The 23294-nt window shown below is 48.7% G+C and overlaps 1 protein-coding gene across 4 annotated transcripts in view; it reads left to right on the top strand.

Annotated features, from left to right (window-relative positions):
- Positions 1-20530, top strand: part of MECR (mitochondrial trans-2-enoyl-CoA reductase) — a 35928-nt gene extending 15398 nt beyond the window's left edge. For 3 of the 4 annotated variants that reach the window (XM_070404558.1, XM_070404561.1, XM_070404560.1), the window contains exons 4-10: positions 5472-5615; positions 8865-8967; positions 10041-10143; positions 11112-11185; positions 12450-12510; positions 12673-12745; positions 14089-20530. In XM_070404558.1, the coding sequence (XP_070260659.1) occupies positions 5472-5615; positions 8865-8967; positions 10041-10143; positions 11112-11185; positions 12450-12510; positions 12673-12745; positions 14089-14294 (764 nt within the window). In that variant the 3' untranslated portion in view covers positions 14295-20530. The remainder of the gene's footprint in view (positions 1-5471; positions 5616-8864; positions 8968-10040; positions 10144-11111; positions 11186-12449; positions 12511-12672; positions 12746-14088) is intronic. The other variant, XM_070404559.1, reaches the window with a different exon arrangement.
- Positions 20531-23294: the final 2764 nt, after the last annotated feature.

Genomic DNA, 23294 nt, shown 5'->3' with positions numbered 1-23294 from the left:
GGAAGTACAAGAGATGGAAAGCGTCAGGCAGAGCCGGACCCAGGGACCCCAATGATAACAGAGCTCTGACTTTTTCTTGTTCTCCTTAGTTCTCAGGAAGGATCTCCCCACACGGTGATATAGTGATAGCAACAAATATGGATTGACCATCCCTTTCCACCAGGCACTTTACATATATTAAGTCATTATTCCCACATGAGGTGGGTACTGTGGCTCCCATTTTGCAGATGCGACAGTAGTAAAGGTAAAGAATGAAGCAACTTGCCCAGGGCCATCTAGCCCGTAAGTGGTGGGGCTAAGATTCCAACCCACCCTGCCATAGCCCTTGCATAGATGGTCACCAGCTGCCTGAGGTTTACATCATCCTGAGAACAAACAGATGCACACGTACGTCCTCCACAATCCCACAGTCCGTTCAGCACAGCCATATCCATCCAACTCTGCCTGGGTCCCTGGCCATCCATGAACCCATCCCAAGGTCATGGGGTGGGCCACTCCAATTGCTTAGTTCAGTGGTCGGCAAACTGCGGCTCGCGAGCCACATACGGCTCTTTGGCCTCTTGAGTGTGGCCACAAAGTTTCAATCCCACTGTATGTGCGTGCCCGCACGTGGTATTTTGTGGAAGAGCCACACTCAAGGGGCCGCAGTTTGCCGACCACTGGCTTAGTGGAGTCTCTTGCCCACCTCTGTGGTACAGAGGTTAGGAAGGAGTAATTCCAGAAAGAAAAAGGTATCTGGCAGGAAAAAAAAAAAAAAAACCGTAACAGAAGTCTATTAGAAAAGCTCTTTGCTTCCCTGAGATCAGGGAAGCTGCCAAGAGTGCTGCACCCTCTTCGACAGCACCTGACAGGGAAAGCCTGGCTGTGTGAGCAAACAGGGCCGCGAGGATTCACTGGATACTGACTGGCACCCTGGGCCAGCCCCCTGCTGAGTGCAGGGCACACGTGGTGGGTCAGACAGTCTCTGCAGGCGAAGTGCCCTCGGCCTGGGAACAGCACTTAATACAATGCTGTATGATAAGTGCTATCACCACAGGATGGACGCAAAGGCAGGAGTCCCCTATCTCGAGCAGCTTTAGGAAAGGCTTCCCAGAGAAGTGCTGCTGGAACTGGGTCTGGAATCCTGAGTAGAAGTGCAGTCAGTGGGCTGGTGAGCAGGGGCGTCCCAGGCTGGGAGTACAGCACATGCAAAGGTCTGGCGATGGCGGAAGGCCAGGCACCAGCAAAACTACAGGAAGCTCAGTTTGGTTGGGTCCAGGGAGGGATGGTGGAGGAGCAAGATGAGGCTGGAGAGGTGGGCTGGAGCCCAGTTGTGGAGGGCTCACATCCACGGTCAGAGGGGCCTGATGAAGAGTTAAGAAGAGGACTGGTTTGATCAGACTTGTACAGTGCAGAGCGGGCTCAGGAAGGCCAGGGGCCCCGTGGAGGCAGGAAGCCAGCAAGGAGGGGGCTGAACATTCAGGCTGCAGATGATGAGTGTCTGAAAAGACAGTTCCATGGGACTGGAGAAGACGGTGGATTTAAGAGCTTGGTAATTATGTTTGGAGAGAGGAACAAAGGACATCTGCCAGGTGTGTGGGTAATTTCATGGGTGGTGGTGGTGGTGGTAGCCAGAACAGGGACTTCTCCCTGGGGAAAGGCGTGTCTTTTAAACCAGGTGCCAGTCAGAGAGGATGAGGGTTTTATAATTATCAGCACTATAATTAGCTCAGTTTATTCAGTAAACATTTTACGAACATCTGTAGTGTGCTGGGCTCTAGCATACAGCAGTGAACAGACACGGTCTTCTAGTTAAGACTGCAGTTTACTAAGAGTGGCAATCAGTAGGCAGATAAGTGCTCAGCGGCCTGAATCTTGGTCACCTTTTCATGGTATTGAGCTGCCTAGCTGTTGCTGTGGCCATAGCCAGATTTTTCCCACATGCAACCCAACTAGTCCCCAGGGCAGCTGGGCCAGAGAACATGCGAACTGACTTTCTCACTGGAAACCCTGCTGAGGCAGCACGGGGCAGGAGAAGGAGCCCTGGCCTGGGAATCAGATGCAGGTTCTCCTTCCACCTGTCCTGTATGATCTTAAGTCACAACTACTTTGAGCCTCAGTTTCCTCATCTCTAAAATGGAGCTAATAGCCATTGCCTTGCATATCTCAGCTAACTCTTCCGCAGCTCAACTGAAGCAATACATGCAGTGACCTTTGCAAACACTCAGTTTCTCTATGCATTAGATCAGGGTTGGCAGACTTTTTCTTAAATGGCCAATTAGTAAATATTTTAGGCTTTGCAACCATCTACCTGTACTCAAGTCTGCCATTCTAAGTGGCCATAAACAATACAAAAGAAGTGTGTCTGGCTGTGTTCCAATAAAGCTTTATTTACAAAAACAGGGAGTGAGCCAGATTGGCCCATGGGCCATAGTTTGCCGACCTGCGTTAGATGGTGGAGATGGTTAAGGGTCCATTGCACATGTGTGAGGAATAGCTATCCTGAGCAAGGGCATGGGACTTAGGACCAGTAAAGGGAACCAAGGGGTGTTACACACCTTCTACATACTAGGCACAGTGATAGTGTGTACAAATGCCTTCACATTTCATCTTCACACTACAATGTGAGTGCTATTCTCTGCATTTCATAGCTCAGGAAAAGTGAGAATCAATTAGCAAAATCAATCGAGTGAGTAGCAAAAATAATTTTTTTTTTACTAAAATCCAAGAAAGTGAAGTGAGAAATTTAAATCACACCACTAGTGGGTGGCAGAGCTGGGTTTTTAAGCAGGTCTCTCCAACGCCAAAGCCTAAGGGTTTCTCCTTTAAATCCCTGACAGCCCCTGGGGCTGACCATGGGTGCTGTCCCCATCCCACCCAGGTCCTCTTGAGAAGAGAAGTACGGACAGCCAGGCCCCGGAAATCCATGTCAAGGGCTGAATATCCATTGTCGTGCCATTAAGGGGAATTAGAAGCTGCCCTTGATTTCATGCGTTAAATCTATACACTAAATGATTGACACATACAGTAAGTGATGGCTAAGATGAAGGGGGTGATGCTTATGAAGAGGACAGTGAAGATTTTAAAACCAGGCTGGGTGAAGCCCAGAGAATGCCAGGGCACCTCCTGGATCCCAAAGGAACCCTTCAGCTTTGTAGCCTCTTATTTCTCAACCATAGATCTACTCTGGGATTGACACAGCCTTGAGTAGTGTTGCTGCCTCCCATCCCCAGTTCCTGTTTCCTAAAGCCCGAGTTGTTTCTCCCCTCCTGCAGCACAATTGGTGATCGCCTAGGCTGCCCCCTACTCCCCACCTGGGACATGTGGTACCAGGATACTGTTTGAATCCCAGCAACCGGATGAGTGCACACAATCGAGAGCTTTGGAAGTGTGGGCCCAGGGCTCTGAGACAGCACAGCCCTCAGACACTGAGCCAACAGGCTCCCAGTGGTTTCCCTAAGTCACCTTGCGAGTACTTGGCAGAGCCAGGGCTTGAATCGGCATCTGTCTGACTCCAAGGTCTGTCCTCTTCACCTCTGCTATACATGGGATCCTGCTGCAGCGGCGAGCACCCGTCACCCTTCACTCAATGCCCATCAACCCCTCCTGACTCATCTTCAACAGATAATTCGAATCCATCTACTTTCCTTCATCCCCACGGCCGAAGTCTTGGTCTAGGAACCATCGTCTCACATCTCAACCCCTGCAAAAGCCTCCTGATTGGGCCTTCCCATTTCACTCCGTCCCTCGCCACCCCACTGTCTTTTCCTCACAGCAACACCGTGACCTTAAAGCATAAATCCGATGCCCTCAGAGAGCCCTTAAAGCTCATTAGAAACTTCCCATTCACCAAAATAAAATCCGTTCTCCATGCCATGACCCTGAGAACTATGGTTTTCACACTGCAGGTTGTGACCCATTAGCAAAATCAATCGAGTGAGTGGTAAACAGAATTTTTTTTTACTAAAATCAAGCAGAATAGAATAAAGAATAAGCCAGTAGGATAAATATTGTTCCATGAAAAATTTGGCTTCTGAGATAGATATACACACACAGATGTGGATGATAGATCAGTAGATATTCATATATGTGTATGTACTGAGTTACAACATAACTCATGGTTCCTATGGGTCCAGGTCATGAAATTCTATAAAACACTCCTTTAGCCCATGACACCTCACCCACATCTTAACCACTCTTCCCGTCACTGTCCTCCAGTTCCACTCTTCTATCTGCCCTGCCTCAAAGTCTCTGCATATGCTTTCTCCTCTGCCTAGGATGTTCTTGAGTGGCTAACATCCCTGTCCTTTCGCCCTTAGCCTGTCACTTCCTCAGAGAAGCTGTCCCTGCCTGACTCCTATCTAAAGTAATCTCACTGCGGTAACTCTGTCTATATAATTTATAATTATTGTATTTGCTTGTTTGTTTCTCACTTGTTCTCCACTAGAAGGAAGGAGGCTCCTTGGCGTAAGGAATGTGTCTGTGTTGTGCGAGTGTCTGGCTCCTAGAAGGTGTGGGGCAGGTATCTGCCTGGAAGGGAGCAAGTCACTCCCTCCGATTCCTGCCCTGCTGATGAGGAGGTTAAACGTTGCTCTCTTAAGGGTCTTCTCAGTACTGACATTTGACAATTCTTTTGTGTGGAACTGGAATGTGGGCTGGGGGTTCTGATTGGTCATTTCTTTCCAGTTTACAGGATTTTTTCATTACCCTTAAATCATTTAATTTGAGCAACAGCTCTCGGAAGAGGCATGTCAGGCTCTTCTTGCCAATGTCATTTATTTTTAGAGTGACCAAAACTCAGGTGACTTAGGGATTTGCTCAAACTAGCAGACTGACAAAACCAGGTCCCAAACTTAGGCCTTTGACTTAGACTTTCATGCTTTTTCCCACCCCAAGTCAAGGTGCACTAGGTGAGAAGGAGGACCGAGGAGGAAAACGAGGGCTTCTTTTTCTCATCTTCCTGGTAGTGATGATACTGTCTTACCCTCAGAGTCCAGTAGTTTGAGATCTTTAGTCACCTGCTGGGTGACATTAGCTAAATCTAATGGTAACTAACATAAGAATAACAAAATCTACACCTTACTTAATTATCCTGAGGACTCAGAGACATTCAAAAGGACTTCGAGCCGAAACCGGTTTGGCTCGGTGGATAGAGCGTCGGCCTGCGGACTGAAGGGTCCCGGGTTCGATTCCGGTCAAGGGCATGTGCCTGGGTTGCGGGCAAATCCCCAGTGGGAGATGCAGGAGGCAGCTGATCGATGTTTCTCTCCCATCGATGTTTCTGACTATCTATCTCTCTCCCTTCCTCTCTGTGAAAAATCAATAAAATATATTTAAAAAAAAAAAAAAAACAAAAGGACTTCGAGATTTCCTTATTCCGCTAAGCATTATTTGAAGTCCGCTATCCTAGGTGCCCATTTACTGAGGAGGGTGGATTGGGGTTGAGTGTGGAGGGGGGTTCCTCACTGCCCTGAACTCATCTCTTGACTCAGGAACCTGGCGGACCGAGGCCGTGTTCAGCGAGGAAGCACTGATCGGAGTTCCAAGTGACATCCCTCTTCAGAGCGCTGCCACCCTGGGTGTCAATCCCTGCACGGCCTACAGGATGCTGAAGGACTTTGAGCAGCTGCAGCCAGGTAGGAACCTGCAGGTGGGAGCGGCGGCCAGGATCTCCAGACTGGGACCCCAATCCTGACACAGAGGTCACGGGAACTTCCAGGAGAGGAACACGGGGCCCCTAACCTGGGTGAACGTGTTGTTGCTTTTGCTTAGAAAGATGTTAGCTTGGTTCCTAGAAAAGATGCTGAAACCTCATGAGGAATACTATATTCTGGAAAACTGCTGAAGGATCACATTCCCAGAGCTTGGGATGGAATCTGTCATTCAGCGAAAACATATCGAGCTGTGCTAAGCTCTGGGGATACAAAGCCAGACAAGATAGACACCGTCCCTGTGTTTTCAGTAAAATGCTGAACTTTGTAATTCCACTCAGCGTTCATATAGCACTTTCCAGTTCACACGAGTGCCTTTACAAGCGTTACCACATTGAATGCCTCAAATCGTCAAAGCAGTGCAGTGAGGTTGGTACCATTGGTTAAGAGCTCAAGCCCCAGGCTAACAACCTAGGTCTGAACTCCAGCTTCACCTTACACCACCTGTGGGAGCTGACCTCTCAAATCATTAGGGATTTTTTTTTTTATCTGTAAAACAGAGAATAGGAATTTTGAGGATTAGCTGAAACATTGCAATGTGACACTTACTTAGCACAGGGCGTATAGTGCAGTAACCACACTGCTTCTCTTATCCTTTCTTTTATAAATGAAACGGGTCCAGAGAGGTAAATTATTTGTGTGAGATCATTTAGCAAGGAAGAAACAAAACCAGGTGCTTTATTTGGGGTTCTCTGAGAGCAGAGTCTGAGACAAGGACAGGGGCACGCAGTTCACTGAGGAGGTGGTCCCAGGAAGCAGGAATGAGGGAGTGGGGAGAGTGAGTCAGGGAAGGAGGAGAAGCCAGTGAAGGCTGGTTGGTGCTGTAGGCAAAATGGAAGTCCTGCTGGGAGCCCTCTAACGACCCTCATAGAACCCATCTCAGAACTAACCTCAGTGGCAGCAGGTTACCCACTAACTCTCATGCCCCATTGTGGGAGGTTTACCTTGCACACTATGCATATCCGCAAGCTGGTAGGGCCATGGAAGTCACCCAGGCTAGCTCTGTTATGCCAACGAGGAAACTGAGGCCAGATATTGGAATATGGTGGCCTCTGCTGCCCAAGGCTGGCTGAAAACCAGCCCCAGCTTCCCACAAAGGGAGAGCAGAGCAGTCCTAGCAACCCATAGTGGAGAAAGCCAGCAGGTGTGACCAGGGACCTTTGCTCAAGTTCTAGTGCAGCAAACACATTGGTCACCTGCATCACATCCCTTCAGGCCATCTCTGATTTGGGCCACCTCTCTGATGGACACAGCAGGGCATTCTGACACCACTCACCTCAGGTGCCCAATATGCATCTCCACTTTCCTGTGTTGGGGCTGGTGTGGCCTGGGCTAGATCAGTGTTAAACTTACGATCTTGACCCACATTGAAATCTAACACATAGACACATGAATACATATAAAGGGTGTCCCAAAATTCACGCAAGAAGTAATTTTGATAGAACACACAGGTTTATAATTAAAAATTGTAAATTTTTTTATTGATTCACAAAGTATACAGTATAGGGTTATGTATGGAATAGCATATCGGGTAAATGGCCTCCATGGCTTTGCTGGCACATACGCACTCTTTCGAAGAAGAATGGTCCAATGATGCCTCCAGCCCAAAATCCGTACCAAACAGTGACACGTTGCGGATGCATTTGTTTCTCAACAATCACTCGTGGATTTTCTGAACCCCAAATGTGACAATTTTGTCGATTAACTAAGCCATCAAGATGAAAATGAGCCTCATCGAAATTCAGCCACATTTATGCAAAAGGGTCATGGAAAATTTCAACAAAAGAGTGCGTATGTGCCAGCAAAGCCATGGAGGCCATTTACCTGATATGCTATTCCATACATAACCCTATACTGTATACTTTGTGAATCAATAAAAAAATTTACAATTTTTAATTATAAACCTGTGTTTTCTATCAAAATTACTTCTTACGTGAATTTTGGGACACCCTTTATATATATATATATATGAAACCAGAGTTTCATGGAACCATATTTACCCTTACTATGTGCCCTTCCTGTGTTGGTGTACATGTACTCTGCTGTTTTTTATTCTATTTTCCTTTATTTTAACTTTTAAAAATGCTGTTTGCAACGCACTACATTGATTTCATAGCTCACTAATGAGTGACAACTCGTGTGCTGACCCTGGCTAAGGAGAATGGGTGTTCTTCCTCCAGGAAGTCCTCTGTCTCTAGCACCAGATCCTGCTGCCTTTCAAGACCCAGATAGCCTTTCAGGGGTAACGGAGCACCTTCCTGAACTTGACGGCATTGACTCTAATGAGGAGCATCCTGATTGATGCTCGGAGGACTCCTGTTTTAGGGGGAGGAACCTGCGGTTCAAAGAGGTCATGACTGGCCCCACCTCATTCAATCACAGTCAGAGGTGAAGCTGTGACTCACACCCAGGTCCATCTCATTCCAGAGCCCACATTTTCCCCAACATGACTTGCTGCCTCCCCCATTGACTAGTTCCAAATCCAGGCCTGGGCTTAGTCCACAAACTATAGGCTCCTGTTTCAGGGGCTGCTAGCTTCTCTAGTGTGGCTCTAATCCCATTGCAAGGCAATGCGCCTTGATTAAGCCATACAGAGAGGGGAATCCGGCATGGCCTTCCCCTCCAGCTGCAAGCCCTCAATACAGGTGGACCTGTATACAGCCAAGCATGCGATGAGGCAGACCATGTTATTAATACAGATGCTGCAGAGTGCTGCGGAGCACAGTGGGAGGAGTCTGGAAAGGCTTCGTGAAGGAAGCCACACTTAAGCTGCGCTTCAAAGGGTTTCAATATGGTTTCACAATGAAGGGAGAAAGGAAGAGGCAAGCATTACACACCAAGGAAATAACCTAAGCAGAGACTTGAGTACATAAAAATTGTAGGATGAAGGACATGAACTCATTTACATAGCAGGGTTTTTCTACATTATGTCTACTGTAGATTCTGAGTTGCCGAGTCTTAGGAGGTAGTGTGGGTGTTGTGGAAGTTTGGGGGGCATTGGGAGAAGAGTGAGCAACACTCCAAGGTCTGAGAAGGCTCAGCAGCCAGGCCCCCAGGTCCTCTGGGAGCCTAAGCACTCCAGCTCCTGCCTTATATAATAGGGTCTCAGGCTGGAAGCCCTTGACCTATTACAGGTCTCCAGGACTTGACTTGAGTCTCTTCCTGGCTCCACAGGAGATTCCGTCATCCAGAATGCATCCAACAGTGGCGTGGGGCAAGCAGTCATCCAGATCGCCGCAGCCCTGGGCCTGAGGACCATCAATGTGGTCCGAGACAGGTGCGTGGGGAGCCGGTATCCCAGATCCTGACTGCGTGTCGCATCCCTGCGTGTCCACCAGATGGCGCCCTTGCATAAGCGGGCCTCCTCTCTGGGCAGGAGGCAGCTTACTCACGGACGGGTGTCAGCCTTGAGAAATGAAGTCCAGGTGGCTTTTGGCTATCGGATGAGTGAGTCTTTGAAATATGAAGGGAAGACAGGAAGGAGGTGGAGATGGCCACTAGGAGTATTTGAAACTGGACTTGTGATAACGTGTGGTTTTTTCAAAACCAGTCTTCATATTTGGGGATGTTTTAAGCTGGATTATTTTTTCTGTGAACCGTCTAACCCAGGGCCCTTTTTCCCCCTTGTATTTGTGTGGTACTTTGAAGTGCATTAAAAGATTGAAGGAGATGAGCAGGTTTGCCATCTCTGTTTCATAGATGAGGAAACTGAAGTTTCGGAAAGAGGAGGCAACTTGCTCAGGGAGTCACAGCAAGTCGGTAGCAGATTTCATTTCCCAGCTTGTTCTCTTTCCCTCATAGCATCGTTTCCTTGAGCCTCACTGTCCACGAGTGTGGCCATGTCTGTCGGAAGCCCAGTCTTATTAGGATAATTGACTCTCCCTTCAGTTCTCTATCCCCTCGGTTGTGCTAACAAAAATCATTGTTTGCCTTGGCCAAGGAGTCCCTGAGCCACTCCTGGGCTGGAGTTTGTTTGCACAACACTCAAGAGCCCCTTGAAAAGGGCGGGGGGCGGGGGGCAGAAAGGAAGTGGAATTTGTTGTGTCCATAGAAGAAATCAGGAAGTGAAATGCCTTTTCCCTGGCACAGATGGTTTCCAGCATCCCTGAGCTGGCAGGAGCTGTAGAAACCACCCAGCCCAGCTCTCTCATGCCAGGGAGGAAACTGAGGCCAAGAGACGCTGGAGTACGATGAAACTGCATGGTCAGGCCCTGCTCAAGGCCTGGCTTAAACCCGATCCCAGCTTCTTCCCGCAAAGAAACACACTGTCACAGCTGTGGCCGAGCAGTCCCAGGAGACTTTGGTGGAGAAAGTGAGCCGATGTGACCGAGGTTCGTGTTTGGTTTCCAGACCTGACCTCCAGAAGCTGACGGACAGACTGAAGAACCTGGGGGCTGAGCATGTGATCACAGAAGAGGAGCTGAGGACACATGAGATGAAAAACGTCTTTAAGGTACCTAGGATGAGGGACGCTGCGCCTCCATTCATGCTCACCCCGCTGAAGAAAGCGGACTTGAACTTGAAAAGCTGGGGCCTGGCCCCATTGTTCCTCCTCACATCTTCCCTTGGCTCTTTGTGGAGGATAAAGCCCATCCCTCCACCAGGGGGCAGCATGCAGTAAGCGCCCAGGTGCTGCGAGGGAGGCGGGAGACCTGTGGTTTGCAGTTTTGAGTATGTGTGATGGGCCACATCAGTCCTCACAGCTGATGTGAATCTCAGCGCTGGGAGAGGAGCTGAGGAAACTGAGGCACAGAGAGGAAAGAGAAAGAAAAGAAGCACCATTTCCTGGGTACCTACCTTGCATTTTATCAGAGAATCCCACAAAAGCTCCACAAAGTAGGTGCTATCTATTTTATAGACGAGGAAACCCAGACTCAGGAAAGATAAAGGATTTGACCAAGACCACATAGTCTTAAGTGGTGGAGGCAGGGCTGGCCCCAGTCTCTCTAAACTCCTAGCCTCAGAACCTTCCAGAACCTCCACCCCCAGCACGCCTAGTAAGTGACCAAACCACATCTCAGCCTCTTTCCACTGAACTCTGGAGCGACCAAACACACACACACACTCCCTCAAGAACACACCCTCTGGACAACATTTCTGAAGCAGTAGGTCTAATATAAACTGAGTTCAAAGTACCAGAAGGAGCGCACATAGCGAACGAAAGTCCTTGGAAATGGGTTGTAGATACCCTCAGTGTATTCTTTCCCAGAGGTGGGCTCTGAATGAAATCCTCACACAGAGAACAGGACCAGGCTGGTAAAGAAAAGGCCATTCCAGGCAGGAAAAAAGAGTTGTAAGACAAGAACATCCGGTTTTCTTCACTCCCTCCTGACACATGGGCCTGGGAAATGCTGTTCGTAGCAGCTTCAAGACCCACATGTAGAGTGGTAGCTCCCTCACCGCAGGTTCCTTATCTTCCAGGACATGCCTCAGCCACGGCTCGCTCTCAACTGTGTCGGCGGGAAGAGCTCCACAGAGCTGCTGCGGCACTTAGCGTAAGTCCCTCGGCCCTGCAGGTCCAGATCGCCGGCGCTCCCGCGTCTTGAGCTGGGAGGACCCTCAGGTGAACAGTCCCGAGGCCAAGGCAAGCTGAGCCGAGGCAGGTCAGCAGGAGCCTGAGTAGGAAACTGGGGCCAAAGTTAAGTCCTACCAGGTCTCTGTGCACTTCCTCTCTCAGCCGCCTTCATCACAGGTGACTGAGCCCATCCAGCTGTGCTTTCCCGAGGGACCCGCTTTGTTCGTCTCTGAGAGGGGAATGGTTAAGGATTCACAACCTAAGGGCATCTTAAAAAGTCACTTAGTCCTAGCTTATTAGCTTTTAAATTTTTTATTAGCTTTTAAAAATAGATTCTAATTTTAGAGGTAGCATGATGCGTGTTACAAAACATTTTGAAAGCCTATGAAAGTACAAAGGAAAACTGAAAGAGCAGAGGTTGCCTCTCATCCCACCGCTGAGGGGGTGCGCACTGTGGACAGTTAACAGTGCATGTCCTCCCATTCTTTTCCCTTTCATAGGAACTCCTCTGGAGTGTGCCTGAAAGGCCCCTTCCCAGCTGAGGCAGGAATCCCCTAAACTAGTAGTTAACACGTATTTGCTAGCCCTCACTAGCGCCGGGGTATAGAGATGGCTAGAACTCACGGGCTAGATGGGATGGTGGGTCATGTGATGAAAGAGCTGTGAAAACAATGGGAGTTCACCATGCACTGAACTCTGTGCAGGAGCTTGAGGGAACCCTCCCACAGCCACCTAGGCCAGGGGTACTAATCCCATCCTGTTTGTACAAGGCCCAGAGAGGGTAGTCACCCACCCCAGGTCTAGGAAGCAGCAGAGCCAGGCTCAGCCCTACTCTGGGCACCCTCCAAGGCAAACTGCAATCCCATGCCACTCGTTATAGGAGGAAGTTGGCGATCTGGACCAATGTCAATGCCATGCCCACAGTTGCATGCCTGTAAGTGGAGTGGAGCCAGACTGAACTCAGGTCTTGAGCTCTTCTCAGGAGAGCATGCTTCTTTGCAGCAGCTCATCAGAGCCTGACTGGGTGGCTATATCAGTGGGTTCCCATCCCTGCCTAAACACCCAGGTCATCTGGAGGGGGATAGGTCATTAGGTCGGGGGTGGGGCCTAGGAACCTGTATTTGGGGCCCTTCCCAGGGATTCTGAAAGCAAGGTTTAGGCTTTAGGGTTGGAATAGAAGCGCTGTGACAGCTTCCAGAAGGGCTCTGAATCTGCCTGACCCATTCTGTTCTCTGACTTTTCAGACCTGGAGGAACCATGGTGACCTATGGAGGGATGGCCAAGCAGCCTGTCATCGCTTCTGTGGTAAGCTGGTGGTGGGGAGGGGGCGGCCTGGAGATGGGCCAGACCCCACAGTTGTGTAAACTCAGGCAGTTTCCCTGTCCCTGGGATTCAGAGAATGTGTACCTTAAGGGTTATCTGAAGCTCTTGGCCTCAGAGCCCCAACATGTCCTTCTGTGTCCACAGAGCCAGCTCATTTTTAAGGATCTCAAACTTCGGGGCTTTTGGTTGTCCCAGTGGAAGAAGGACCATAGTCCAGGTGAGTACATGACGGCCCTTTGCCAGGGGTCACACAAGAGGGCAGTTCCTGCTGCAGAAGTGACCAGCCTGTCTGAGCCCTGGATGGGTGCTTAGATCCCAACCCTACGACAGGACAAAGGAGAACAGCCTCTAACTAAGCTACAGTGAGCAAATAGTTATTGGACTAAAGTGGGCTAGTTCTTGGGGGCATAACATTGGACAGGGCACACACCGCCCCCTTCCTTGAAGAGCCGGCGGTGGGGAAGACCACCATGAGAGACGACCAAGTGAAGAAAACCAGTGCTGCAGCCAGCCTGCCTGGGTCCCGCCATTGCTGGTTGTAGGTTGTGCCTAGCCTCGCTGTGGGACCTGGACAAGTTACTCAGCCTCTGCTCAGCCTAAATGTCATAATAGTTTCAAGTATTATTAGCCCTGTTTGACAGAAGAGGAAACTGAGACTCGGAGTGGTTAAGTCGCTTTCCCAAAGTCACCCCAGCGAGGGAGTGTGCAGCCAGGATGTGACCAGCTAGTGTCTCTGACTCCAGAACCCGAGCCAGGACAGCGCTCTTCCTCTCCTGGAGGCCCGGTCCCCAGACAGGGACCCCCAGCTGAGACTGAAGGATGAGGGGTTATCCACGTGAAGGAGAGGACAGTGGTGGCATGAATGGGGTGTTCCAGGTAGAAAACCAGCATGTGCAAAAGCCCATGAGAAAGAGTGGGGAGGTGGACAGATTGGCTGTAACCACATTATAAAAGGCCATATTAGTCTTTTTAAGGAGTTCAGACTCTATCTTAAGGCAATTAGGGAGCCGTTGAAGTGTTCTAAGCAGGGTAGATATGATGGGATGTGAATGTTGGGTGAATTGACATCTATGAAAAAACACTTCTCAGCCAAGGCCTTCATTTCTTATCTTCCTGTACCATTAGTGGGCCCTTAGTGGTGGGGGGCGGGGGCAGGAAGGGGGATGTTGGTGGCCTCAGCTCATGGGGCTCTAAGGGAGTCCTGGGCTCCTTTTCCTGAGCAAAGTTCATCAGTTCCACATCAGTAGTGCCAGGCACACCCACCTCCCTCCCTGCACCCCTTCTGGCTTCCCTGCCTGGAGGTAATCCTGCCCCTCCCACCATCAGACTGCAGGTGACACCCGAGTCAGGTTCTGTGGGTCTGAGCCACCACGCTGCCTGCCCGTCAGTTCCTCGGGCCACTCCCCATGTTCCTCTGTCCCCACCCTGGCTCTCCCTGACCTGAAAACAGGTGGAGATCAGGCAGCCTCCACAGCCGGCCTGTCTGTGGCCAAGCCCTGGGCTCTCAAAGACTTGCCTGGAGCTCAGCACCAGCAGAGGTGACGTGTGCCATCTCACCAGGCCCTGCTGCTGCTGCACCCCCGTCTGACTTCCTCCAACCTCCCACAGACCAGTTCAAGGAGCTGATCCTCACTCTGTGCGATCTCATCCACCGAGGCCAGCTCGCGGCTCCCGCCTGCTCCGAGGTCCCACTGCAGGACTACCAGTGTGCCTTGGAAACCTCCATGCAGCCCTTCTTGTCTACAAAACAGATTCTCACCATGTGATAATCCCAGAGGAGCCAGGGCGAAGTGGGAAGGGATGTGGATCAACAGAACTGGTTTGGTCCCCTTAACATGGGCCCTCAACCTTCCCGGCTGCCCCTCTCCTCACTGTCACTTCCCACTAGGAGAGCTGTGAAGCCAGCCAAGGCTTTCCCCAGGGCCGGCCTCGGGGTATCTAATAAAGTCTGAACTTCCTGGAAACAAACAAACAAGACCCATAAAAGTCATCCCTGTGGGGAAGGACCATCACTGCACCTGCCACTTCCCAGGACTTAGCAGCTCCTGCTGCCTAGCCTCCATTTGTGCCCCAGCGATCATTTCCTGACACCCTGAAAGCAATGCCAGGGTGGCCTGGCAGGTACAAAAGCCAGTGAACTGCAATCTCTGCCCTCAAGCTGTCCAAGCCCACAGAGGAGAATCTTCTAAAAGGGAAGGTCCACTCAGCCTCAGTGGTAGGTGGCTCAGGCTGGGGCAGGGGGAGTGAATGCCAGCCTGAGGAACAGGAAATGTGGGCTTAGGTAGCTGGACCACCCTCACGGAAAGTCCTTTCTAACTGGGGAGCAAGGTGTTAGTTACACCAGTGGTTCTCAACCTGAAGTCATCTTGCCTCCAGGGGACATTTGATAATTATCTGGAGACATTGTCATAATTGAGAGGGTGCTGCCTGCATCCAGTGAGAAGTGAGTGATGCTGCTAAAAAACATCCTGCAGTGCACAGAACAGCCTCCCTCAACTAAGATTATCCAGTCCAGCCCTAGCTGGTTTGGCTCAGTGGATAGAGCGTTGGCCTGTGGACTGAAGGGCCCCAGGTTCGATTCCAGTCAAGGGTATATACCTCGGTTACAGGCTCCTCCCTGGCCTGGGCCCTGGACGGTTCTCGTGCAGGTGACAACCAATCGATGTGTTTCTCTCACATTGATGTTTCTTGCTGTCTTTCTCTCTTCCACTCTCTCTAAAAAGCAATGGGAAAATATCCTCAGGTGAAGATTAAAAAAAAAAAAGAATTATTCAGTCCAAAATGCCATAGTGCCACTGTTGAGAAACCCTGCATTAACCCAATAATCCCACTGTTACCATAGTGATCAGTGTGCTAAAGAAGACACATGTCAGTGCTAGGAGCATAACTAAGGTCTTGTCCCAGGCCTGGGTCAGGATGCCTTCCTAAAGTGAAGCTTGAAAGTGAGTAGCCCTGAAAAGTGAGTAGCTTATTCCAAGAGAAGAGTTTGACATTATGTGACTTTTTTGATGTTTGCTTCATGATCCACTCACCCAAAGCAAAGAACTAGAGACTTTGGATGCCTCCCTTATCAGATGTCACCCTTATCACTTGGCCCTCTGTCCCTTAGCTCAAGAGCCTCCTTCAGGGAGTACTTACTGGGTGACTAGTGCGTGCCTGAGTCTGTGGATGCCCGTGAGGGATGTAGGGCTGGCCCTTAGCCTAGTGCAGGGGACAGACCTTTACCGTATACTAATGACAGATACAGAGGTGTTCGTGGCAGCAGGGACACAGCAGCTCTGCCTGAGGGTTTACGGAAGGCTTCCCGGAGGAAATGTGGTCACAGAAAATTTTGAAGGCCTAGCAGGAAAAGGTGCACCAAGCAAAACCAACAGCATGTGTGGTTGGAGCCTGGCACTTGGGCAACTGTCAACAAGCAAGTGTAGCCACTGCCAAAGCCTGGGGGGAGTGTAAGGACCGGTGGAAAGGGTAGGCAGGTGTCAAAACAGACTTATCCTCAAGACCAGGGAGGCGCTCAGGGATTGTAAGCAGTGGAACGATGCGGAAACATGCTCCTAAGGTCAGAGTCCACTCGGGTTTAGTTGCACGCCAGCATGTGCACAGGCTCCTGGCATGACCCTGTGCCTTTGGGATATCTTGTGTGTCCTCTGCAGAAAGCACTCAGCTTCAGCCTGGGGCTGGGGAAGGTCCGCAGGTGCCCTCTGGATGAGATTTGTCACCTTATACACCTGGTTTCAGGATCAGCTCCAACTCCTCCAAGTCCGTCCCATCCCGTCCTCTATCCTCGAGGTTAGGGGGATGATTTGTATAGATGGCCGATGTGGGCAAGTGAAAAACGCCTGAGAGGTTAGGGGGCTGCCCAAAGGCTGTAGGAGTGAAAGTTACGAATAGGTTCCTCAGGCAGTCCACAATGGGGTTTAGAGAGAGTGATGAGCCTGCAGCCCTGAAGAAAGAGCAGACCTGGTATGGACTGGGAGGAGGCAGACAAAGGAGTAACACCATGGTTAGAGACCTCATGGAGTGCAGTGCAAACTGTCCTAAGGACAGTACCTCTAGGGACCTGGGGTGACAGTTGGGTTGGACTTTGATGAATGATTATTGCTTCCTCAGGAAAGGGAGACAAGCATTACAGACTAAGGGACCAGATAAGTAAAAGTTATAGAGACAGAACATTTAGGCCTAAATCTTCTGATTTTCCCCAAATATCCATTCTCCTAAGAATTAAAACTGATGACTTTTAGGTGGGTACGCAGTAGACCGGAATAAACACTGCTTCCCTGCCTCCCTGGCAGCAGACAAGGTCTGTCCCGTGTGATGTAAGTAGAGAAGACAGGTGTCAGTTCTTAGGAACCTATATCTGAACTCTTTCTATCCTGAACTTTTTCCTTCCACTTCCACCTTTTTCCTGGCTGGGATACAGAGGAATTTTCCCAGCCATCTTTGACCATGTTAAGGATGGAACACACCCAGCCATGGTGGCTCAGTAGTTGAGCATTGACCTATGAACCAGGAGGTCACAGGCCTGGTCAGAGCTCAGGTTGCAGGCTCAATCCCTGATCGTGCAGGAGGCAGCCAATCAATGATTCTCTCTCATCATTGATGTTCTATCTTTCCCTCTCCCTTCCTCTCTGAAGTGTATATATATATAAATACACACACACACACACACACACACACACTGAGTGGCCAGATTATTATGACCACCTGACGTTTGTAGGCAAATTAGCCATACACTGCATCGTATGGGATATGGAAGCCGAAGGCCTGTTCGAACACCTTTGCTGTCTGCAATTACCAAGATAAACCGTCTCCAATTCACACAGGAACACAAGGATTGGACAGTCGAGCATTGGGAAAAAGTCATGTGGTCCAATGAATCACGTTTCCAATTGCATCATGCAGATGGCAGAGTGAGAATTTGGTGGAAACAGCATGAAAACATGCACCCCACATGCATGAGTAAAACCCTTCAAGCTGGTGGGGGCAGTGTTATGGTTTGGGGCATGTTTTCCTGGCATGATTTGGGCCCTTTAATTTGTGTGGAACAACGTCTGAATAGCACAAAATACCTAAGTATCGTTGCTGATCAAGTTCATCCTATCATGTTGATGGCGTATCCCAGTGGAGATGGCTTCTTCCAACAAGACAATGTGCCATGGTGCTTGTATTGTGCAGAAGTGGTTTCAAGAACATGAGGGAGACTTTATCTTTCTTAGGTGGCCCCCACAATCACCAGATCTCAATCCAATTGAGCATTTGTGGGATGAAGTTAAAAGAGCCATCAGGCAGCTAGTTCCACAACCATCAAATCTCACAGAACTGGACAGTGCTATTCATCAGGCATGGTGTCAGATTCCTTGCATCACCTTTCAACATCTTGTGGAGTCTATGCCAAGAAGAATCGCCGCAGTATTGAAGGCAAAGGTGGCCCAACGAAGTACTAATGGGGTGGTCATAATAATCTGGCCACTCCTGTTCACATATATCCCACATTCAAAGGCTATTAAATCGCATTGTTTACCCATATCTTCAGAAAAAAATCACTTCTACTGTCATGGTAAACAACCTGCTTCCCTATTTATAATGGTCTGGCCCTCTAGCAACTTCAGCACGAAATTATAGCTAATTTGCCTACAAACGCCAAGTGGTCCTAATAATCTGGCCACTCAGTGTGTGTGTGTGTGTGTGTGTGTGTGCGCGTGCGTGCTAAAGGCCCGGTGCACAAAATTCGTCCCTCAACCCAGCCTGCACCCTCTCCAATCTGGGACCCCTCGAGGGATGTCCGACTGCTGATTTAGGCCCAATCCCACAGGGATCCCTCTCACAATCCGGGACTGCTGGCTCCCAAACGCTCACCTGCCTGCCTGCCTGATTGCCCCTAACCACTCCCCTGCCAGCTTGATCAAAACCTAACTGCTCCCCTGCTGGCCCGATTGCCCCCAACTACCCCCTGCTGGCCCGGTTGCCCCCAACTGCCCTCCCCTGCAGGCCTGGTCACCCCCAACTGCCCTTCCCTGCCGGCCTGATCACCCCTAACTGCTCTCCCCTGCCAGCCATCTTGTGGTGGCCATCTTTGACCACATGGGGGCAGCCATCTTGTGTGAGGGTGTCACAGTCAATTTGCATGTTTCCTTTTTATTATATAGGATATTTTAAAAAGAATGGAACAGCAGTGAAATCATCAAAGCCTAGGTCCCTGACACCCAGCAGCCCTGACTGCCCACCTCAGGACTTGAGAGATAAGTTTTACTTAAGAAATAAGCTTCTAGGCCTTGGGTGGGTAGCTCAGTTAGATAGAATATCGTCCTGACACACCAAGGTTGTGGGTTTGCTCTCTTGTCAGGGCATATACAAGAATCAACCAATGAATGCATAAATAAGTGGAACAATGAATTGATGTTCCTCTTTCTCCCCCGCCCCCCTTCCTCTCTAAAAACCAATTTTTTAAAAAAAGAAAGAAGCACTAAACTTGTATGTTATTTAATCCCTTAGTGTTTGGGCTTTCTCTAAACCTAATCATAACTGCTACATATCCTATGATTCAATTTATATTGAAATTAAGTCAATCAATCTGAAGCTGAAAAAGTGAATTATTGCAGTTATTAATTCCCAGCTAAGGCAGGCAGACTTTATCCCATTAGCAGTAAAAAAAAAAAAAAAAAAAAAAAAAAAAGATTTCTGAGCCAGAAGGTCAAACTGTACTTTAGAAAATTCCCTCTGGCCAAAACCGGTTTGGCTCAGTGGATAAAGCGTCGGCCTGCGGACTGAAAGGTCCCAGGTTCGATTCCGGTCAAGGGCATGTACCTGGGTTTCGGGCACATCCCCCGTAGGAGATGTGCAGGAGGCAGCTGATCGATGTTTCTCTCTCATCGATGTTTCTAACTCTCTATCTCTCTCCTTTCCTCTCTGTAAAAAATTAATAAAATATATTAAAAAAAAAAAGAAAGAAAATTCCCTCTGGCAGCAGGTTGGGGGAGAATTTGGAGAAGGGAGACGTGAAAGAAAAAATCAGAAATTCCCATGCTTCTGAATTTTATATAAGTAAAATCTTCCTAAATTTTTGAAGACCAACATAGAGATTACCATCACTTAAGAGGCCAGCAGAGGAAAGGAGGCTAAGACAAAACAATTTCAAGAGAATCTGACTTTAAATGGATCATTTCTCCCATACTTTGCAAGTGCAGGAAGTTGTGTTTAATTTTCAGGCTGAAGAATCTCTGTGGGGTTGGGACAGCTCTTCTGGCCCACCATGTAAACAATACCATTTTTAATCTAAAGAAGGAACTTTGGCTCCAGGAGACAAGACAAGCCGGCTGTAGCTCCTAAACCAAAGCTTGGGCACACCTGAAGCCCTAAGGCTTCGTGACTCTGGCTCTCTCTGGTGTCTTCTGGGAGCATTGACTCCATGACCCCATGACAGTCTACAGCCGCTGCTGTAATATTGATGACGGCCTTGTGTCTTGGGAGATGAGATAATTAAGCCTGCTTTCCTCAGGGAAAGACTGAGGCCCAGAAGAGAAAGGTTTTTGCATCAACCTGTGTATGCCACGTGTCCCTATCCTTGTGCCTGGAAGCCCTCAGCAGTACCCACCAGCCACACGCTCATTGGCAAGTGCCATGTCCTGGGTGGGACACTGGGCCCGGCCAGAGCAGCTGCAGATGGTAAAAAACAGAGACTCAGTCCTGGCAAAGTGTCTGCCTTCATCTGAAGGCAGGAAACTCCTGGGAAGGTCAGTGGGACGGAGACCCTGGCACCCCCTGAAAGGGAAGAAAGGTTTCCCTATGTGCCTAACCCTCTGCAGTGTACAAGCAAGTTGAAGTGCTTCTTCGTTTGGTTTTCACAACTTCCATCATTGAGGTTTTAATGTCACCACCTTACAGAAGAGGATGCTGAGAGAGGTGAGGTGAGTTGTTCAAGGTCACAGCGGACAGCAGACACCAGGTCCCCTGGCCCTGGTCACCATACCAGTCAGTACCAACTCTTTTGGCCTCACAGTTGGCCTTGAGCTCCCTCTTTTCTCAGGATTCCTTGATTTTGTTCAATGATAATTAACATTTCGATCAGTAGAGTTCAAATTTCTCTTGAGTCTATGTCTCATGGGGAGGTGTAGGGGGTGGGGAGGAGAATCAGGAGGCCATTGAAGTAGTCCAGAATCCGGGCACTGGTGGTCCGTGAGGTCCGAAAGGTTGGCGACCACTGGTTTAAGGAAACCTTTGGAGCAGCCGTCGCCAACCAGTGGTATGGTAGTCCGAAAGGTTGGTGACCACTGGTCCCAATCATTCATGAATCTATTCAGGTCTCTCCACTCGCACTTACTAAGCTGGTTCACACACCAAGTCTTTTAAGCATGCCACACCCTCTGTCTGGAATATGGCCCAGCTCCTTATTCAGGCCTCAGACTTTCCTTGCCCACCTTATCCCAAGTACGTACGTACGTACACACACACACACGGCTATCACTATTTATTTATCCATTTAGTAAATATTCATTCTGAACACCCATTATGTGAAAAAGCCCTGTTGTAGGTGCTAGGGATAAAGCAGGAGACAAAACATGGCCCCTGATACCAAGGAACTTATAATCTTTTACGTATTTTTTACTATATGTATATTGATTTCGGAGAGGGAGAGAGATAGAAACAACGATGAGAGAATCATTGACCGACTGCCTCCTGCATGCCCATACTGGGGATCGAGCCTGCAACCCAGGCATGTGCCCTGACCAAGAATTAAACTCTGGCACTTTGCTAGTCAACACTGAACCAGTAAGCCACACCAGCCTGGCAGAGCTTACATCCTAGTGGAGGAGAAAGTGAACAAGAGAATAAATAAGGTAATTAGAATGTGATAAGTGCTGGGGGGGGGGGGGGGGGGGCAGGGGGCGGGAACTTGCCTTGGAATAAGGTGGGCAAGGAAAGCCTGAGGCCTGAATAAGGAGCCCGGCCATATTCCAGACAGAGGGCGCAGCATGCTTAAAAGCCTTGGTGTGTGAACTAGCTTACTAAATGGGAGCAGAGAGACATGAATAGATTCGTGAATATATAGAAGGAAAAATCAAAAGGACAGACAGAACATAGTGTTGGAAGGTTGAACTCTGGCACTTTGCTGGTTAGAGGAGCCACTCGCGGAACTGGGGAACTCCGGAGGAGAACAGATTTTGGAGACAGGCCTTTCCCCTGTGGGGCTGTTCCCCATCTGTACAATAGGCTGAGCAGATTATATGACAACCAAGGTTAGTGCTAGTTCTTAATATGATCCTCACACTTTACTAAACTCCAAATGGATCAAAGATTGCAATACAAAAATAATCCCTCAAAGTAACAGAATAAACGATGGAGGGCAGTTAAAAAATTAAAAATTAAAAAAAAAGACAACCAGAGTGAGGAAGGCCTTTCAAACTTTTCAAACTACAACACAAAATCCAGAATCAAAGGAAAATAAGAAATGGATAAGTTTGATCCCAAAATGTTTTTGCATGGCAAAAAAAAACTAGGCAAAAAAAGTCAACAGACTAGGGAAAAAATATTTGCAACTCATTTGACAAAGAGCTGATTTCCCTATTATATTGTGAGCTCCTATGAAAAAATAAGAATGGTCCAAAGATACAGGAAGTAAAATATGTGTCTCTAAAACATGAAATAAGGCTCACTTCACTCAAAATAAGATTTCAATTTACACTACCCAAGCTACCATTTTTCAGCTATCAGATTGACAAAGATCATAAAGTTTGATAACAGTGTTGATAAGGAGATGGAGAATTGAGCAATAGTTATCAAAGCTACATTTGCTCACACCCTTTGAATACTTCTAGGAATAGATTCTACATATATGTATACGCCAAGTTACTCTGCAACAGTCATAACAAAATGTTATCTCAACGCCCTTCACTAGGGCACTGATGAATAAATGACAGTGTACAAACACTAGGAGCCATAAAAATAGTCTGGAGAAGCTCCTCTTGTACTCTTACGGAGTGATTTTCAAAACAGATGAAGCGCAGAACTGTGTGTACAATACACCACCATTTGCTTTATGTGCAAAATACCCCCAACGCACATTTAAGAAACTGACCATCTTCATTATCTCTGGGGAGGGAAATTAGGCAACCAGAGGAGAGCGGGGAAGACTTTTCACTGTATATCACTTGAATCAGTTCATGAATTACAGTTGCAAAATATAATTTAAAAAACAAATACAAACAGGAGGAAAAAACTTGTGGTTCTTAGGTAAACTGGGTTAGTGAGAAGGGGACTAATATTTGAGCTCCTACCACGTTCCAGATTCTGTTCCAAGCTCTTCCACATACACCACCCCGTTTAGTGATGCTGGTATTCCATTGAGATGGGATAAGTTCTTCTAATTTTTCAAGTTAGAAAGTAGGTTAAATTGGCCAGGTCGTCTAGTCAATGCCAAGCCTAATCTCGCTCCCAAGCGCCAGCCTTCTCCAGTCCCCACACAGCTCCTATTGAAGCAAACTGTCCTATTTTTAAAATCGTATTGGTATTATTTACTGGGCACTTGTGAAGAGCTGGGAGCAGTGCAAAGTGCGTTACGTAATAATCCTCACGACAACTCGGAAAGGTAGGAATTTCTATCCCCCTTTTACAGAGAAGACAAACGAGGCGCAGAGAGGTGGCGCCACAGGGAGCCCAAGGGCACAGACTCAAGCCGGGTTTAATGCCAAAGCTCCGGCTCTAAACTGGAAACCACTCCCGGTTCAAACGACAAAAGCGTGAATGCCGGGCGGGCGGGTGAGGAAGCGCGG

This window comes from Myotis yumanensis, unplaced genomic scaffold (assembly GCF_028538775.1).
Source record: "Myotis yumanensis isolate MYYU_CA2020_CCGP unplaced genomic scaffold, mMyoYum1.0.hap1 SCAF_2, whole genome shotgun sequence".
Taxonomy (NCBI): Eukaryota; Metazoa; Chordata; class Mammalia; order Chiroptera; family Vespertilionidae; genus Myotis; species Myotis yumanensis.
Note: the sequence above shows the minus strand (reverse complement) of the source record. Positions and strands in the feature narration are given on the sequence as shown.